This window comes from Nasonia vitripennis, chromosome 4, assembly GCF_009193385.2.
Source record: "Nasonia vitripennis strain AsymCx chromosome 4, Nvit_psr_1.1, whole genome shotgun sequence".
Classification (NCBI taxonomy): domain Eukaryota; kingdom Metazoa; phylum Arthropoda; class Insecta; order Hymenoptera; family Pteromalidae; genus Nasonia; species Nasonia vitripennis.
The window spans coordinates 16,819,534-16,836,363 of record NC_045760.1 but is presented as its reverse complement, the minus strand read 5'-3'; the positions used below and the strand labels follow the sequence as shown (position 1 = coordinate 16,836,363).

At 51.6% G+C, this 16,830-nt stretch overlaps 1 protein-coding gene across 1 annotated transcript in view; it reads left to right on the top strand.

Moving 5' to 3' along the window:
- Window positions 1-16,830, top strand: part of LOC100116912 (protein jagged-1) — a 50,505-nt gene that overhangs the window by 31,692 nt on the left and 1,983 nt on the right. Inside the window, exons 3-5 of the mRNA XM_031928714.1 lie at window positions 6,383-6,674; window positions 14,835-15,453; window positions 16,189-16,829. Of these exons, the coding sequence (XP_031784574.1) occupies window positions 6,383-6,674; window positions 14,835-15,453; window positions 16,189-16,829 (1,552 nt within the window). The remainder of the gene's footprint in view (window positions 1-6,382; window positions 6,675-14,834; window positions 15,454-16,188; window position 16,830) is intronic.

Genomic DNA, 16,830 nt, shown 5'->3' with positions numbered 1-16,830 from the left:
GCGCGTGATTGCGAGTCTTCGGCTACTGCGGAGCGCTGCTGACGCTTTTTGCAGCCGATGACCACCTCTCCCGTCACTGGCTCGTCCCGACGGCGTCGCCGGCTGTCGCGGAAACTTCGCTCGCGCGCGCGTCCTCACGTACGATCTCTTCCGCGAAGGCTCGCTGCCTGGCGCGGCGACGTCGAGCGCGCATGTGCGCGGACGAGCGAATAAGAAGATGGAGATGGAGCCGGGGATGCGAAAGCGCGTCTCGCACCGGCGACTTTTTTGTCGCGCCGTTGTGTGCTTTTAATTGGTCGGCTACGCGTCACTTTGCAAATGATCTCTCGAAATCGTCGAACGCGCGTCGAATCTTGCTCTCCTGACGTGTGCGCTAGCTTCGCGCTGCTACACAAATTGGCGGAGGAGCCGAGGCACCGTTCGCGCCGCTTGCCTGCACGGAATCTGAAGAGGCGCCGTTAAGACATTACGGGAGAAGAGGCTTTCTGCGTGGGTTTCCATTGGTACGCTGCGGATACTTCATTAACAAACTCTGTTAAAATCGAACCTTTACAGTCGAGCCGAGCTGTCGCGAAACCGCAGACTCCCGGAGCCAATAGTGCAATCGTTTCAATTAACACCTGCAGGGGCCGTGCGTAATGAATGATAAATTTGCAGCCTGGCACTCTGTATAATTGACTCGGTGCGCGTACGCATACGTACATCGGAATCTCGCCTGGCAGTGCCGCGCGCGGCGCGGCAAGAGAGAGGAAACCCGATCCCCTTAATTACCGGCTCTCTGCATTCGTGCATACGCATACGAAGCCGCGCGGACCGTATGAGACATTCGAACAATTAATCAGGGTGATTGATCGGGCGAGTTTACCGACAATACAAGCCAAGTCAATTAACGCTTCTATCAATTAATGCGGAAATTATACTCGCAGGTGAGAGCTTCCGGGGGCAGTTTCGGGGAAAGAAAGGGCTGGCCAATTAGTATTCGTCGCGAGAGCGCATCCCACTACCGCGGGGACAGAGAGATGGAAGCGATGACGTAGCTTCAATTTCTCGTCTACGAGGAAAGTCGATGACTGGAAGAGCGAGGCCTGGAAAGGCGCTCAGCCGGCGTCGCAATAAATTTCTTTTTCTCGCCGAGAGCGAACTTTTTAATATCGCTCGCTGCGTCAATCAACGGGTCGCCGGTTGCAAAACACGAATGCTCCTGTGCCGCAGAGTACATTATCCGCCGGAGAGTTGTCGAAAAGTATCCGAAGGCGCTAATACGTCAAATTTTCCCACGGGAGCGATAACCCTATTAAGATGGAATGTGTATCGAAAAGCGTATCGGCAGCGAACGATCGACACGAGCACAATAATCGAAAATTCAAAAAGCCCCGAAGAATCGAGGGCGTATAAAAACCTTTCTCTCAGGACATTCCCATCCATAAATCGCGCGCGACTCGGGACAGCACTCGCCGTGATAATAGCCCCGTTTTGAATTTCCACGCTCGGCGGCATATAACGCAATAGCCGAGCCTCGAATCCGGGGCGCAAAAAGCTCCGCGCGCTCTGGCATCGTTTTTCCTGCGGAATTTTTTCCTCCTAAAATCGTCGCACGCGCCGTGCTGCCGAGGCAGGACTCGATATTCCAGAATCGTTTTTTCCGGCGCCGCAGCCTCGAGACGTGCGCCATATAGAAATCACTCGCAGGATTTTCCGATGGCGAATTGAGTGTGTATCTATAGGTATCGGCCGCGCCGCCGGCTCGGAACTCGCTGCTGCTGCTGCGCGTTTTTTTGCTCGTTGCCGCGAGCCGTGCTCGTTAATGCGAAACCAGAATCGGCGCAGCTCATTTTTGTCCCTTCGGTCAATTAGGGAAGACAGATCGAGTATTTATTTGTGAAACATTCCGAGGCGTTTTAGAAATCTGCCAGTAGTTGCTGTATGCGCGGAGTCCGGCTGCAGTGCGGATGTGTGGAAAAGTTTTCCCGGCGCCGGCGATCATTATGGCAAAAGATTCCTGACGTTGATTGGAGACTGTACGTAGGTATGAGGCCATTGGAAACAATCGATGTGATGCATGGGAAAGTTGGCCGCGCTGTGAAAAAGCGCGGCGGACTTTAATTTTAAATATTCTCTTTACCCATACACGTATATCGCTGGCTCGGATGATTTACGCGTCGATTCAGTCAACGTAGTGGCTGTCGCAAGAGCGAATGATAAATCATATTTAGCGCACAAGTTAGCGCACAATACTCGGAAAAGAATATCTCAATGAATACTACTCGGAATTAGTCATCGCAGCCCGGCGTACCTCCGCGCAGCTTTAAGCGCGGTTTAAAGTGGAGGAATTACGTTCTGCGAAGTAGATACTCGACTGTGAGAATGAGCTGCCTCTAATCTTATCCACGCTCGAAATTTTCAAAAACTTTAAAAGTAAATAGACAACGTAGTACGATTCTTGGGAATCTCGCACACTCGTGTTCGGCCGCGGTATTCGCGTGGGGGTCGCGCGCTGCATCTGCTGAGCGGCGGCGGATTAAGAGAGCGCGCTCTGGGCCTCGAACATTGCGGCAGTCTGGCCAATCTCTTTTGCAGACGCGCCGCCCGCTCTCGACTAAATTAAATCACTCGTCTTGTTTTTCGTCTCTCTTCCCGCTGCTGCCGTCGCCGCCGCTGCCGCGGCCTCTCGATATTGCATTCTTTTACGCGTGCTAAACGTTCTTTTTACGGCGTGAAATAAAAGAGCGCGCGCGGCGGTGATTTATGCGCTTGTACCGAACTGTTTATTACTATTTTTGATATCGGAGAGGGTGGCCGGATCCCTTCAAGATATTCAGCATGCGAGCTGCGTGGGACGGACGTTTCAAAATCGATCGGTCGAATTATAAACTGGTAGACGCCATTAAGCTTTGGCCTGGGCACAATTAACGACGGCAATTCCGCGTTTGTTAAATGAGATGACGGAGCTTATTCTCGGAAACGCGAACGTAATAAGTATTTTGGTTAATGAGCGACACTTGTAAAAATGTCACAACTTCAATTGAGATTTAGGAGCTCGAGACTCTCTCGATATACGCCTCTGCTTCTCCGCGCGCCTGCCAACTAATTCAAAGTGTGTAGGTGCCTCGCTGCTCTTGCGACACTTCCAGACTCCTCCAAATTTCGTCCTTATTATATTTTGCTCTCTGCACCTCTCAAACGCCTTGAGAGCTGGCCGGAGTGGACTGGAAAATCCTCGATTCCTATCTAATTGCTCGCCATGGATTTGTTTATCGTATAATAACTATCTCTACATGCTCTCGTTATTTCATCGCGAACGAACACTCGTATCGCCGAGAGATGCATCTAAAGTAAACACAGCTGTGGAATGACAGTCGTAAGCACGCGTGCATTCCGTTCTTAAAAAGCAATTCTCAGTAGGAGATAACTAAACTCACGCAGAGTTAATTAAGTTCATGGTCAAGTTAAAAGTAGTCTTCCCCATCTCTCGACCCCAGCTACTTGAGCCCGATAAATTGACAATTTACTCCAAACTGAGATTTCTCACAAATCTCTAGCGGTGTTTTACTCCTCAATCGCCGCGAGTATTCCGCTAAATTCGCTCTCCTTTAGTTCCGCGTGCAATTCGCTAGAGAGGGTAGAGTCTCCGTGGAAATTTCCGCGCAAATCGGTATAAAAAATGAACTTATACGAACATATAGTGGGAGCCGAAGCCGCGCGGATCCGCGAGAAAGGATAGGCGCGCGGGGGCGAGGTGTGGGCTGCAATATAGGCTTGGGGATATGTGTCCGTATAGGCCGTATAACCCAGCGAAGAAAGGCAGAGCGCGAGCACAAAAGTCGCGGGCGTGAGAAAGCCAGGGGCAGAGAGACGCTGCCGCTAGAGCCACCATTTAACACCAATTAACGTTCATCTACTGCTCGCTCGCGCCGCCTGTGTATATAGGTGCATGGATGCACGAATATGTATACACACGTATACACAGGCCGACTCGAACACGGATTAAACAGGGGACTCTTTGTGCTCCGATTACGAGCGCACGCGCGCCGGCTCATGCGCGAGATCTCGCCGATCTCCCGCTGGCTTATGACACTGCTCCAGTTGCGGATTTCGCCGCTTTTTCAGGCGTTTTATTCGCGCGACTCTGGTGTTATACACTCGTAATAGACGGTTCCTTTCATCGGGCGAGAATTTCGTCGACACGCGAGAAGCTCGGCGGCGACACGTCGCGCAATATTCTCTCTCTCTCTCTCTCTCTCTCCGGCTGACATTGTCTCGATGACAATGATGGCCTTGTCTCGCTTTTTCTCGCGCAGTGGGCTGTAAAAGTCCCGTATTACGCGTTGCTGCCCCGTTTTCCATTTTTTCTCTGTTCCTTTCGAAAGCACGCAAGCGGTTGCGCGACAAAATATAGCAGCAGTTGGAAACCTCGCGGGGCCACTCAACTTTGAACTCAGATCGACTTTTATCTCCCGACGAACAGAGCCGGCATTTGTGTGATTATTCCAAGTGTCTAGCAGCAGCAGTGCACGCGTAGCTCACCAATCGGAATTCGTTGCATCGAGCTCTCGTCACGCACGACGTGAGCTTGATTGCTGGTGCGCTTACGAGTCTTAAAAGCGGGCGAGGGAGAGATCGAGGATGGCTATCGGACTCGATCGGATACCATAGACATCCGTCGACGTGTGTATAAGAGCCGGCTTGCGGTACTGCCTAGCGCCTAAATAATGTATGGGCGCGTATACGCTTGTCGAGTGAGGCGCTTGTACGCCGATGTCCATTAGAGACCGAATAGCCGCTCGCTCCGTGTGTACCTCCGCCCCAAAGTAGGCCTCTCTTGCGAATACACGCGCTCCGCGGCTTCGAGGTTAATGGTCTGGCCGCTGCCGCTGGGAGCAAGAAATGATCTGGATCTCTTCTTTTCATCCGCGTGTCTTACGCATCTCGGCCGTATCTACTACGGGTACTACGGGCTGTTATTCGAGCTAGCCATCGGTCGGTGAATTAGAATGTACACGGCAATCAAACTTTCGACTGTCGATTGTTTTTTATTTTTTTTTCTCGTGCATCCGTACAGTGTTGGTTCATCGATTCCGTCGAACCACAACTGCAAGTATTGACAAACGCTGAAAAAAGCCGGCGGTTCGCGGCTAACACAGAGCTGTATTGCCCAAGTGCGAGAACTGCTGAATAAAAGGACGGCAGCAGCAGTAGCTAATAGACCCGATAATCTCGAGCAGCGAGACTTGACGCTGCTTAACGGTGATCTCGAGGCAGTAAAACCGCCCGACGCTCGCCGCAGATCACGAGCAGCATAGTGCTCTAATCAGTTATGCTCTGATAAAATCACGAGCCGCCCGCTGCGTGAGCTCCCGCGTGTAATATGTTGCTTTCAGCGGCCCGAAAGTGCGCGCCCGCGTAATATTCCTCGTTAACGAGTTAGCAGCGTCCGATAATCGGCGAATTCCGGCGTTGGCTTTTTGCCTGTCTGCGCTGTCTTTAAGCGAGCCATTGAATAAACATCAGCTGACTCGATTCGTTCAATTACAATGCAAATTGCTAGACGCTTTTTGGCGAAAATTGAGTTATTTACTCCTGTCGACTCGGCTACGTAATACTCGTTGACGTTGATGCAGCGCGGTGAAAGACGGCGACGGCGACTCTTTCAGATCCTTTCGATAGATTGTCGCGTCTCTCTCTCTCTCTCTCTCTCTCTCTCTCTCTCTCTCTCTCTCTTACATGAATTTCTCCCTTTGTTCTGCCGGGGCATCGCCTATGCCGCATTGAAACCTCGAAAATAATTGCGGCGACGAAAATGAAAAATGAATCACTTTAAACGATCCTCTTTTTTTCTTACCGAACTGTAAAGTGGCATACATTTTTGAATATGCCGAGATCGGATCGCCGCGCACACGAAATCAAGATGTAGTGAATGAATGATTTATGAAACTAAAAGCACGCCCGACCGCGAGCCGAGGGGAAAATACTTGCCGTCAGGACGATTTTAAATTGATCGATTGATCGGTCGATCAATCGATTTGATCGACACGAATCGCCATGAGCTTCTTTTTCATAGCTGGACTATAGACGTCGAAACCCACGCGCTTCAAGCGGCGCGTTACCAAACTATTACGAATGAACGGTGTGACGTTTTCGACATTCTTTTTTCCTCCGCCCGTGCGTTACACCCATTAAACTCGATCTTTTGACACGAATTAAGAAACGTCCATTAATCTTTGTGTAGGCAAAGCTCGATCTAACATAGTTTCTCTTCCGCTTGAACATGTAGCGAAGCAAGTTGTAATGTGTTTTTGTGAGGCTTGTAATGCCGTAATAATTAGTTCCATCATCGGAACGACGATGTTTTCTCCCGACTAATTTCAGGCATTTTGCATTACAGAGACAATTCACGCTGATCTTGCAAGCGAGGGACGAAGGAAGCGCTGGCGTGATCGAAGAGGCGAGCTACAGCGGTATCGTGCTGCCCGGACCCACGTGGCACACGCTCAACCACCAGGGCAGGAACGCCCACCTCGCGTACCGGGTGAGGGTGCAGTGCGCCGATCACTACTACAACGCGACCTGCACAAAACTGTGTCGGCCGAGGAACGACATCTTTGGCCACTACACGTGTGACGAGAACGGAGACAAAGTCTGTATTCAGGGATGGAAGGGCGCCGACTGTGAAATCGGTAAGACACCAGCTTGTTCGTTGCTCGCAACGTTTCCTGCATAAACAAACTCAATTACCTCGTCGACGTCCCGGGGCGGGAGGAAGCAAAAAATGCGAGAAAAAACAAGTCCAGCGGAGCCGAGCTTTGATCGACAGCCCAAGAGCTGCCACGACATCGGACGGAGACGGGGGAAAATATGGCGATATAATAGTAACAGTAATGGCAGCGCTCGCTATCGGTGCAAACAAAAAATTCTCACGCTTGGAAATGAAGAAGCCGGTGTATGTATACCTAGACACGATGACCGGCCTCTCACTGACGCACACGCTCAAAACGAGACGCGCGTACCTAATCGTCCTGTCTCTGCGAATCACACTACACTAGGATGCGTTTCGCGAAGCCACGCACCAGGCGCTGGCTTTATCCCGCTCGGTTTATCTTTATCTCTCTCGCTGCCGAGCATCTCGAGTCGACCTCGCGCATGAAAAAGGCTCGAGAGCGGCGCGATCCCGTTTTGTAATGGGATTCAATTTCGCGACTCGGCGGCGCGATCGCAGTCGATGATTAATTTTCGATACCCTACCGCGCATAATAAGTTATGCCACGTGAGCCCCGCTGAGCATTTTACAAGGCACGCTCCGCTGCATCGGGGGAAGCCATCGCTGAGTCGCGAATATTTCGTTGCGAGAGGGAGCCCGGGCTCGTTCTCATGGCTTATCGCTTCCTCCTCCTCTCCCTCTCGGTTTGCGCGTGTAGCTTCTTTCCTCCTTTTTTCGTCTGCTTTCTGCATTTCCTTGTCCTTGCATAATTAATATAGCCGCAACGTGGCAAGCTCTTTTATTCCGTTATTTATACTTCGCATTGGGTAATTGCATTTCCATAATTGCCGCTTTACATCTCGCTGCGCGCGCTACTAGCCCGCCGAATGAACCATTGATAATTTGAATTATCGAGCACGAGCATCCGCGCTAGCCTGGATATGCATGCCTGTACGGCATGGAAGGGGCAGGCGGCGCGCCGAGTGCGGAGCGTGGAAATTGCGGGGCACGACGGAGGCGGAAAAATCAGCCGCGCGCTTGATTGCGTTTTCATAATTGACGCTTTTTAATTCTTGGGTAAACATCGGTCTGCGCAAATTGCGTTTTAATAAATTACCCCGACTGGAGTACGAAATTTCATTTTCATCGCGTGCACGCAGACCTGCGTTGCGCAAGCTATCATCTAAAATCACTGCGCGTGTACTGTTACTTGGTATCTGCGGAAAGCTTTTAAACTCGTGCATCACCTGCGCGCTCCCGTATTTTCCGATTCTACGAGTCTTTATGCGCCCCAGAGGAGGAGCCCTAATAGCTTCTCCGTCGCGGTGACTGTGCAGAAGATGATGAATGATCGACGAAACGTCGTAGCACTGGCGTTAGGTTCCTTTAGCCGCGTCGTCGCGCGTCGTTGATTAACAGCTTGGGCTCCTAACGAGTCGCCGCGGCTACTCGCGATCAATTTACCTCGACGCGCGCTTGTACAGCGTAATAAAAGGAGGCTGGCCTGCGGCGCGGCGATAAGACGGTGGCGCGAATTTACGAGGGCGCTCGAAATAGTATGTAATCGGGGGCCGGCGGTAGCGCCAATTTATTGTAATTGAGCGGTGCCAGCGGGAACGTCGGGGCACGCGATACGGCGCCCCTTTATGATCGCGAGCTTCTGGAATTCCGCTATTGCCTAATTCTTTTTCGTCGGCTTCGAGTGCGGCGTGAAGCAATTTGATAGCACTGCGCGCACAGTGGTGTGCGAATGGAACGTCTCCGATGGCTGCTGTAGACATCGGTCGATTTCGCAGCGCACATCACGCCATACGCACCGCATGTGTACTCGGTCGCGGCTCGACGCACAATGGCCCGGCGTGTAATATAACAGCTCTTTCTTTGCCGCCTAATCGCTACTTCCGCCTCTCTCTCCTTCGCGCTCTCTCGCCGTCAAGTGCACGGAGCCAAGCTCATCTTCGCCGCGCGACTACACGGAGAGCTATGATCTTTTTTGCGCCATTACCGAGCCTGACCGGTACTTTTCTATCCGCTTCTCTGTCTCTCGCGTCTATCGCTCTATCTTTCTTTAATCAGCTTTTTTGCGCGCTCACGCGCGAGAACATGTGACACCGCCGTGTGTCGTCGTGAGACGCGACGCAGGATTCAAGGCGCGCGCTCGGATGGTGTAATTGGAAAATTTATAGTTGCGATGCAGCCTGGGCGTTGAAAAATCTCGGGATAATTGTTGACACCGAGCCCGTGACCTCCTCGCCGTTCCCCTCTTTCTTTCTCGCGCTTTTTTCCGCCTCTTTGTGTCATTCATTATTCTCGTACTTGTTTGCCACGAAATTACACGGTAATGCACGACTGCGTTCTCCATCTGCATCGGTCGTTTTTATTTCTCAGGCGAACGACTGATCGCCTGTCTAATGAGACGCTATCTTTTTACTCGCTCGGTCGCACGTACAGCGAATCGGACGCACGGCGAGGAAAAAATTCGTTCGAAAATAGCTCTGCTTAATAAATTTTATTCAAGCCCGTGATATCTCGTGTCGTTCAAGCATCAAATAAGCGCAGTCTACGCGGGGCATATAATTATAATTATGAGAAAATATCAAGCTGGCTCGTTAGTTGCAAATTATCAGCAATTAGCTCATGCTTTTAATTAAATGTTGCAATGCTCGTTTCCAGTTCTTATATTTCCCGCAGTTCAAAAAGTATTGAAAAAAATGTTCCCGGTGCGTGGTCTCGCGAGGCTATTTTCGAAAGCGCTCGTTACTCTCAACTTCGCTTCGGAAATCCTCGGTAAATAAAATGACTCGTATATGAGCAGCATTAAGCTCAAGACAGTGTAAGAATGAGTTTCACATTTTCAAGCGGTGGTACACTTTTTGCGCGCCGCGGTAAATTTGCGACTCGCGAACGCGTTACCGCGATGTGCCGCTTCGGCTGATGCTGCCGCCGCCGCCGCTGCTGCTACTCTCCATGACATTTTTAATAAGCAAAAACTCCTTAGAAAATGGGAACATTAACGTCATGATTTGAGTGTAATCCAAGTAAGATGCGAGTGAATGATGTAAGTGGGATAGCATCCCGTCCCCTGTCTCTCGATCTCCAAAGAGACGAGCATGTAGAGCGAGAGGAAGACGGAGAAAGAGTGAGAGAGAGAAAGAGACGATCACACGGCCTATGGCGATGACGAAGCCACACAAGATGAAATGTACTGGGTGATTCACGGCAAATGAAATCACAAGTTTCCCGCGCGACTTTCCTATGCGTGTATGTGTGCGTGCAGCACAGTCTTGTAAACGTTTTAATGATTAATTGCATAATTGCATTCATGAAACAACCGAGGAATTTTCTTTAATTCGAAAAGCCGCAGCATTGCGAATAGATTGCCGGAGAAAAATCGCGTGTGCCATTTCGCCGCGGCGCTGTTTCAGAGCTTCTTTTCAGTTTCCGTGCCACGTATGCATGCTCGGCTGTATAAGTAAAAGCCTTAAATTAGCGGTGTATCGAGGAGGAGCTGTTTCGGTAATAATTCGCTCGCGAAGCTGCCGTTGGGAAAATGAGTTTGTTAAAATTCTTATTGGGAAAGTCGGTATATAAAACAATCGATGTATACTGCTCGCGTCGTGAAATTCTTATTTACACCGCGTCCTACATATTTAATATTCATTTATTATTCACTTCACGTCAACGGCTGTATTGTGGTCATTGAAAAAACTGTTGCATAAGTCGCGTTATTTCTCGCGGCAAATTTCATTCGGTTCCCACACTCAGAAAATTAGGTCGATTATATTCCGCGATTTATTTTCGAATCATCACTGTACACGAGTCGTTCATCCCTTGGATGAAAAATGACGACAGGAACGACTCAAATTTACCTTTCGAGTTTGAATAAAGGACAGACGCGCAGTTCTCCTTGTTTAAAGAGCTCGCGAACGTTCGCCGCGTATATACCGGGATGCCTCTATTTATACACCTTGTATGCACGGCGAGGAGAGAAGGTTCGCTCGCTCGCTCGCCGCGGCGCGAGCGCGCGTTACGGGAAAACTTGCTTTGCCGATTTTTACGAGGCCCGTTGAAAGGTCAATCGGTAGATTTCACTCGGCGCTTGCGCGCCTGCGCCTCACACGACTAGCGTTCGCTTGAAATCCTCGCGCGATCACCGAAGGCATACTACAGTATTTTTCTCTCTCTTATTTTCTCTGACTCTTTCTTTCTTCCTCTTTCGCCGATATTTGCATAATGACCCAATGAATTTTAAAAGCCGTTTTCCCAACTTACTCCGCGACGAAGATTCGCGGCTTTTTTCGCCTCTTAATTAAATTTCCCCTGACTGACGCGGAGCGATGAAAATTCCTTATATTTATGTCACTTTCTATTAATTTCAGCGTGAGTCATGTCGGTGAAGGCGATTTTTAATTAAACTTTACGCAGCGGGCACCTGATGGGATCCCAATATTTCTAGAGCATGGCTTCGGGGCGTAATTAATACGTCGTAAACGCGAGCGTTTCGAGAGAAAAAATTCGAGGAATGCGCAGCATCCTCTGAATGATTTATAACGCGAACAGGCCATTCTCGCGCGCAAAATATGGCTCTCGGCATGCTCGATTTCTCGACTAAAGCGTTGCGGATTTTCCGTGGAAGCGAGAGAAACCGGGTATTACGGTCAGTTCGGGAAATGTGATGCGCATCTCTTCAGAAGCCGCCGCGCGCCGCTGCACAATAACGCCGCGCGGATAGAGCGTGTATAAAATCCACGATTACGGAAGCAACGATGACCCCGTACAATGGAATTTTAACGAGCGATATTGGCGAAACCAATATACGGAAAGGCGCGAAAGGAACTTAACGAACCGCGCTGCGGCGTAATATCGCGCGGCTTGATTGCGGCCGTTAAAGTGATCCGCAGCCTGTAATCAGATGAGCTGTGGGAAAGAACTGGAAAAATCTTCCTCTCGCTATCCTCTCCTGAAATTATCATCGGAGTTTATTAATCCGCCGAGCGATTTGCATAGGGAGCGCGTTTGCACGACTGAGTTGTAAATTTTTCGCAGGTGATGCCTCGTATCAAAGCGTACGTACTCGCGGCTCTACTGTTACATTCTGTTTATAACGCCGAAGAATGCATGAAACTTCTTCAAAGCTATCTTCGCGGCGCGCTTCGAAACGGTGCTTTTTATCATCGTGAGAAAGAGCAGCAATAATTTTACGGTAATCATTATAAATTGTATATTGTATTATTCAAGTTTGCACGGGCATAACAGTTATACAACAAAGTCGCGTACAATGTGTCTCGTCTGCTTTTTTTTCTCGAACACGGCATCTTCCAGTATAGTTCTCGGAGTCAATGTGTCACAGGCGCGAGAATTTACCGTTTACCTAATTGAAAGATAAACCACATCGATTCGAGTTTCTCACGCTGATTTGAATAAGAAGTCCATGCCTCTATCCCGACCGTTCGCGCACTTACGCAATCGTTACGCGTCCTCGAAGAAATTTTCATAAAAAATCCAGCTCATTAATTGCAACTGCGCGAAAAAGGCGTGATCGGCGCCTCCCGCAGCAGAGCGCCATCAAACGAATGAAATTGATACGTCGGATGCATTCGCCGGCAATCTGCATTGATTTCCATAAGCACAAAAGTCCCGGGCAATCGAACAAATCGTTCGACCGACCGCTACCGCAAGCAGGGAGAAAGAGCCGCTCGCGCATTATGCGTCCGCAGGCTCGCGCGCCGGGAGTCCGGATCCCTGGCAAAAAGGAAGATTTTTCAAAAGCTCATCTCCGCGCTCATCGTCCATTAAACTCGGTGCATTATCTCCCCGTAAAAAGCCCCGCTCACACACACACATACGTGCGCGCGAGAGCTCGGAAATCCAGCTACGCTCTCCCTCTCTCCCCCTCTCCCCCTCTCTCTCTCTCTTTCTGCGCTGACGACGAGCAAATAAAAGGCCCGCGACTGCAGCAGCAGCAGCAGCATCACGGCAAAACCGCAGAGAGCGGGCAATCGCGGTCGCTCTCCCGTACCTACCTATAACTATAAGTATATACCTCGCCGCGCGCGTGTGAGTGTGCCCTCAACAGACACACGCGCGGCCTATAGCTCTCAGCGAGTGCCTGCCTGCCTCGCGCGCGGATCTCCGAGGCATCCAGTTTCTCGAGAGCGAAGAAAGTCAGGCAGGCAGGCAGACGAAGGAGCGAACGAGCTCGTGATCCTCGCGATTCGCCGCGCAGGAGTAGCGCGCGACGTTCCCTCGTCTCGAACGTATGTATGTGAGTGTGTATACTGAAAGAGAGAGCTCGTACGTGAATGTGTATGTAAACTGTGTACCCGCGTAGATGCGCTGCGGCCTTTCTTTCTTCCTCCTCGCGAAGCGCACGTGATTCAAAATTAACTTGTATCTCGAGAAAACTCTCTTTGCATTGGCCGATACGGCTAGTCGTATCGAGTGTAGTAGAACGAGCCGAGTACGGCAAGACGCGTACGCGCGGGCTGATTTTACACGCGTCCGCACATATTTACCTGCGAGTATGTTTAAGCGTCAATGTAAGTATGTATGTACAAGCAGGCGACAGTCGATGATTTCCCTCCCCTGATCGATTCCACGAAAAATCAATCTCATCGCGCTCACCTACAGCGATTGTGCGCAGAGCAGTATTTTACCCGTTTGCCTCGATCGATTCCGCGCGCGCGCAAAGAACAACAATCTCAGAGCGGCAGCAGAGTCTGCATCCATCAAGATTTTCTCATACGCGCTCGCGACTCGGTAGCAGCTTGCACATCGTAAGTCGTCGAGTGGGAGAGAAAGAGAGACGGGGACTGCAGTAGCATCGCTGATTGGCCCGATTCCCTCGGCCAAGCCCGCTCGCGCGTCGTTTGCAACGGCTTTCACACATCGCGTTCGCATATAAATACCCGCGAATCTACGCGCGTCCTCGAGCGGTCTGATGCAGCCGGACTATTAATCAAAAGACGCTGCAGCGATGCAGGCTCTTTTATATCCACATGTAAAGTGGGTACACATGCACGCGTGATGTAACGGTAGAGTCGTGTTCCGCGCGTGTCTCGACCCTACGTATACGAATGCGCGGAGAGTCTTGTACGCGATCGCGAGGGATTTCGTTTCGCGGCCGAAAGGATAATTTCTCCCTCGGCGCGCGCGCGAGAGGATCCGTTAGCGAGGGACTCTGCTCCGATTTCCGCGGGACGTTAATTAGTGATCTATGGATCGCGGCGCGCGCAGGCTCCGTTATAGGCTCTCTCTCGCTCTCTCTCTCGCTCTCTCTCTCTCTCTCTCTCTCTCTCTCTCTCTCTCTCTCTCTCTCTCTCTCTCTTTCTCTCCGTTGATCGAGCCGAGAAAAAAAACTTTAGAATTTCGGCTGCTTTATGACCCGACACGAATGAAAAATGCTTCCTCTGCCCTTTGTCCGCTTGTTATTACGCGAGCATTGGGAAAGCGCCTCGCGAGGAATATTATCCGTCGATAAATTACCCGATGCGCGATGTGTAAATAGCGTTTTCACATTGTGCATAGACAACTACGCTGCGTGCGAGCGTAACTCGTTGATAAGGCCTCGATTGATTGATAGAGCCTGCACTCTGCGGCGCTTTTTACGATGCAACCGATGATTATTCGAGGATGCGTTGCCTGATGCAGATGCCGAAGATTGTAATTTATAAGTTAATAAACGGAAAAAGCGCGAGAGCGCTCGTTAGTGGAATTTTCCGCGACGTAATTGCGGAGAAATTCGAGGTGTCCTCGCTCGTAAATTACAATTAGAAAATGCAGTGCAATTACGTCACTTGCTCGCGGATACTCATAAGTGCGCGCCGAGAGAATAGCGCACGATGGAAACTCGATACTTGCGACGTCTGGACGCACTTGTATGCGCACATGCACACCGCGCGAGCTGCAGATTATATTGTATAACTACGAGCTACGCCGCGCTATTGAGTTACGTGCTTTTTGTGCGTTTTTCATCTCCCGCGTGAGCGCTAACCGTCCACGTAAATTCCGTTCTATGACACACACACGCGAGGCACTATAAGCTGCCCGACCTGCCCGATCCCCCAACATATTTTCCCCCGAACTCCTCGAGTGTACGTGTGGAAAACAACGACTAACTGCGCCCGTTTGAATTTTTCAGCTGTGTGCAAGGAGGGCTGTCACCCGGTGCACGGCCACTGCAACGTCTCGGGCGAGTGCAAGTGCCGGCACGGCTGGCGCGGCGAGCTCTGCGACCAGTGCACCCCCTACCCGGGCTGTAAGCACGGCTACTGCAACGGCTCAAGCTGGCAATGTATTTGCGACACCAACTGGGGCGGCATCCTCTGCGACCAGGACCTCAACTATTGCGGCACCCACGAGCCCTGCCAGAACGGCGGCACCTGCGAGAACACGGCGCCCGACCAATACCGCTGCACCTGCCCCGACGGCTTTTCTGGGCCGACCTGCGAGAAGGTCGATAACCCTTGTGCCTCCAACCCCTGCCTCAACGGCGCGAGCTGCACCGAGCAGGGTGAAACGGCGCTCTGTAACTGCACCGCGGGCTTCACCGGCCCATTTTGCGCCACCGACATCGACGAGTGCGCCTCGCAACCTTGCCTCAACGGCGGCACTTGTGTCGACGGCCAGAACGGCTTCACCTGCAATTGCCCCCCGGCCTGGCAAGGCAGCACCTGTCAGTTCGACGTCGACGAGTGCGCTCTCGCCGAATCGCCCTGCAAGAACTCCATCACGTGTTACAACCACGCCGGCGACTACACGTAAGTCAAACATTTCATAATATTATACGAAATCTTTCTTGTACGCGCACGACGGTGAAAACGAGCTCAGAGCCGTCGCTCGGAGGCAGAGTTAATAGCAACAATTTAATCAGCCGGAGCTCATTCGCCAGTCTCTCTCTCTCTCTCTCTCTCTCTCTCTCTCTCTCTCTCTCTCTCTGTCTCTCTCTCTCCCTCTCTCTGTCTCTCTCTCTCTCTCTCTCTCTCTCTCTCTCTCTCTCTCTCTCTCTCTCTCTCTCTCTCGCGAAACCCTCTACTTGCGGCTTCAATACGACTCCATTGGGTCGGCGCTCATCGCCCAGTACTCGTTCTCTATCTCTCGCGCGAGCCAAAAGTGTCAATTACCGGGGGATACCTCGGTGTCGTCGTCAGCCGCCGTCGGCCTCGTCGTCGCAGCACCGGTTCTCATTAAGCGAGCCCAAGGCAGGCGCCCCGCCGAGGCACGCGCGCGCGATAACAAGAAATAGCCGAGACACGCGAAAAAAGTGGCAAGGCTGCTCTAGCTGCGCCCGCTCGCGTCGTGCCGGCTATTTTCCCATAGGCGCCCTTTTTTGTCACCGATCCTTGCGCGGACTGGTCCGTTGTCGCGTGCTTATATGCGGGTATAGAAAGCCACGCACTCTGTGCTCGCGGCACGCGGGCCAAGTAATTCTAATCGGATTGTAGGCATCGTTGAAAAACGTCTATGTACTAATTGCTTTGCGACAATCGTTTCAGGTGCAAATGCAGGAGCGGCTTCACGGGCAAGAACTGCACGCGCAACATCGACGACTGCGTGGGACAGTGTCAGCACGACGCGCTCTGCATCGACCTCGTGAACGACTACCACTGCTCCTGCACGCCAGGCTACTCGGGCAAGGACTGCGAGATCGACATCGACGAGTGCGCCTCCAAGCCCTGCCAGAACGGCGGCGAGTGCCGAGACCTCGTCAACGCCTACGAGTGCGTCTGCCCGGTCGGTTACACCGGCTTCCAGTGCGAGATCGATCGCGACCATTGCAGTCCCGATCCCTGTCGTAACTCGGCCCAGTGCTTCAACACTCAGACGGACTACTACTGTCACTGCACCTCCCAGTGGCAGGGCAAGAATTGCTCCGAGCCGGCCGCCCACAGCAACCAGGTGGGTCTGTTCGACGACAGTCTCGGCTGCGGCAACGAAGGCACGCCTTGCGCTGGTCGGGGCCGATGCAGCAATGGCCAGTGCATCTGCGATCCTGGCTACACGGGGATCCACTGCCACGAAAACATCAACGACTGCCGCGTCAATCCCTGCCTAAACGGGGGCACCTGCGTCGACCTCGTCAATTCCTTCCAGTGTATCTGCAGAGAGGGCTGGACCGGTGATCTTTGCGATCAAGG